Below are 3,216 nucleotides of genomic sequence, written 5' to 3' on the forward strand. Positions count from 1 at the left end.
AGGAAAGGGGGGGGGCTGTTGTAAAAAAAAGTCCATTGGGTTAAACTGGAAGTATAGTGGCTTCTCATTGGTTGAGCTGTGACAGTCTGTGTCACATTGAGCTGTGACATTGGCTGGGCTGTTGCTGGGGGAGGAGGAAAACCTTTCTTCCTCCCAGTGGTAGTAAAGTAGCAGCTAAGGGCAAGGGCTGCAATTGACCCTGTAGGGTGTGAGAGCCCCCCTGCTGGCCTCCTGACTCCATTTTTTTTTTTTAAACAAGCCCCATGTCCAGCGCAGGGCTTCAACTCAGAAACCTGAGATCAAGACCTGAGCTGAGATCAATAGTCAGCCACTTCACCAACTGAGCCACCCAGATGCACCTCCCCACTCCATTTTAAATAAGGTTTCCTTTTATAAATTTTTACACTTCCAATATTAATTTTCCACAATGCAAGAAACATTCAAGATGAAATATAACCCATTTCCCTGGGAAAAAGTGAAGTCTCACAATAACTGAATACCACGAACTTTCCTTTCACTTTTGCTCATAGCGTTGTGCTCCCCACAGTGGAACCTCACTCTGATATGTAGGAGAATCGTGGGATCCTTCTGCTACTGTCATAGCCTCAGTAGTGTGGGAGCATATCAGGTGTTTTTCCTGACACACAGCCTCTAGTCCGGAGGGGATCAATGTATAAAACATAGGTTTATTTTCCTAAACTATGTGGCTTCATATCTAAAAAATGTGGAAAAATTAAGTCTTGAGGATCATTGCACACCTACCCATTGTCTGCCCATAATTCATCCTGTTCCTTTCTAAGAGAAAGGCTATTTTACTGGAAGTGGTGGCATATTTAAGCCTAACCAAAACAATAGCAGTAGCAAAAAAAAACAAAAACAAAAACAAAACAAAACAAAAAAACAAACAAAACCCAGCCTGCCTTGTAGTTAGGGAGAGAGAGATGAGCAGAAGCATCTGTGTGGGGCTTTGAGAGAGCCTTTGCAAGTGACAAGTCTTTTGGTTTTGCGGTCTTCATCCTGCCTACCTGGGACAGGAAGAGATAGATGGAGCCCCAGTAGCCACCTTAGAAGCATGGGGATGATGGCTCCACCCTAGAGATGGTGGAGGAGAGAGCTGGAAGGAGCCTCAGTTTCTCCGAAAGAATACATTAAAAATTCCTCTAATTTCAGGCTTTTTCTTAGAAAATCATCTGTCAGTGTGTGGAAGTAGGTGCTGTTGAGGCAATGGCAGAGTCATTTTCCATTTCCAGACATCCTGGACCTCTCTAGATATCAACCGAGTGCTCACCACTGCTAAGAGGATTTGGAGCCCTTGCTGAAGAGTCTTCCTACAGCCTCCTTCATGTCCTGGTTCCTCAGGCTGTAGATGAAGGGATTTAGCATGGGTGTCACCACTGTATACATGACAGTTGCCACTGTGTCCTGGACTGAGAAGGACTTAGGGGGTCGTATGTATACCCCCAGGACAGTTCCATAGAACAAGGTGACCACAGATAGATGGGAGCTGCATGTGGAAAATGCCTTGCGCCTTCCCAGGGCAGAAGGGATCCGGAGGACGGCTGTAGCTATGCGGATGTAGGAAACTACAATGAGCGCACAGGGGGCCACAAATAGGACCACGGCACCCAGGAACATGTGTTGATTGACACGCGTGTCTGAGCAGGCAATCTTCATCAGCAGGTAGGCATCACAGTAGAAGTGCAAGATCTCCCGGGCTGAGGAGCAGAATGTCAGTCTGTTCATGAGGAGTGTGTGAACCAGGGAGATGAGGCCAGAGCATGTCCACATGAGTGTGGTCAGTCCCCTACAGAGCTGAGGAGTGATGATGGTGTGGTATAGCAGGGGTTTGCAGATGGCCACATAACGGTCCAGTGCCATGGCCGCTAGCAGAAAGGTGTCCAGGTTGGCAAAGGAGATGAGGAAGTACATCTGGGTCAGGCAGTGGGGGTAAGAGATAGTCCATGTTCCTGCTACGTGGTTGACCAGCAGCTTGGGGATCAGGTTGGTAGTGAAGCAGATGTCAACAAAGGAGAGATTGATAAGGAAGAAGTACATGGGGGTGTGTAGGCGGGGATGGGAGCCGATGACCAGGATGATGAGTGTGTTCCCAGCCACAGTGACCAGGTACATACACAGGAAGAGCCAGAAGAAGACTTGCCGCTGCTCTGGGTCACTGGTGATGCCAAGTAGGAGGAACTCGGTGACTCCTGTCACATTCTCCTTCCCCCTGGACATCCCACTGTGGCTTGGGGAGGGGACAGGCTTCACACAGAAGGAGGAGGACACAATCCCAGCAGAGCGTGGTCTTGCTGTATGTTAAAAATCAGCAGTCAGCAGACTGACATTCTGCTCCTCAGCCTGGGAACCTCAAATCTAAGGTTGTTGGTAACCAGAAAAATGAACAGAGTTTTGTACCCATAGAAATTCCTGCTTTTTGTCAAGTGTTTATTGCATGTCACCATGCTAAGGACTTTATGTGCATGATCTCTCTAAATCCTCACAAAAGAGACACTTTAGGGATCCCTGGGTGGCTCAGCAGTTGAGCACCTGCCTTCGGCCCAGGGCATGATCCCGAAATCCCGGGATCAAGTCCCACATCGGGCTCCCTGCATGGAGCCTGCTTCTCCCTCTGTCTGTGTCTCTGCCTCTCTCTCTCTCTGTGTCTCTCATGAATAAATACATGAATAAAATCTTTTTAAAAAAGAGACTTTAATGATTCCTACTTTCCAGATGAAATGGCTGAGACTCAGAGTATGTAGTTTGCTCAAGACCACATGGGCAGTAAGAGGCAAAGGAGATTTTGAATCCATGATCCGAAACCAGAGCCTGTGCTTCTCTTTACCATCCCACTACAGAGGACCCACCTCATGGCTCCTCTGACGCTGTGTACTGAGGGCAGTGTCACTGAATCTTTGACCTCAATTCAGCAGCATATCCTCTTAAGAGAGGACCTCCTTCCCTGGGTCTTGCTTACTTATCTGACTGCGTGTGCTTCCTGCCTCAGGGCAGGGCCTATGCACTGGCTGTTCTTGGCCTTTCATTCTCTCCACCTGGACCTCCACATGGCTGATTTTTCATCTTTCTATCTCTGGGAAGCTATGTCATTTGTTGACTAGTGTATAGTGTGTTTTCCCCATGAGGCTGTGCCCTCCTAAGAAAAAGGCTGTGCCCATGTCTGGAACAATACATAGCACATGGTCAGTGCTCAACAAAGTG

The 3,216-nt window shown here is 47.9% G+C and overlaps 1 protein-coding gene across 1 annotated transcript; it reads right to left on the reverse strand.

Moving 5' to 3' along the window:
* Nucleotides 1-1,293: 1,293 nt before the first annotated feature.
* On the reverse strand, nt 1,294-2,235 carry LOC121494673 (olfactory receptor 1D2-like). The gene has a single exon (XM_041761372.1). The coding sequence runs from the start codon at nt 2,233-2,235 to the stop codon at nt 1,294-1,296; it is 942 nt and encodes a 313-aa protein (XP_041617306.1).
* Nucleotides 2,236-3,216: the final 981 nt, after the last annotated feature.

Source organism: Vulpes lagopus, chromosome 7, assembly GCF_018345385.1.
Source record: "Vulpes lagopus strain Blue_001 chromosome 7, ASM1834538v1, whole genome shotgun sequence".
Classification (NCBI taxonomy): Eukaryota; Metazoa; Chordata; class Mammalia; order Carnivora; family Canidae; genus Vulpes; species Vulpes lagopus.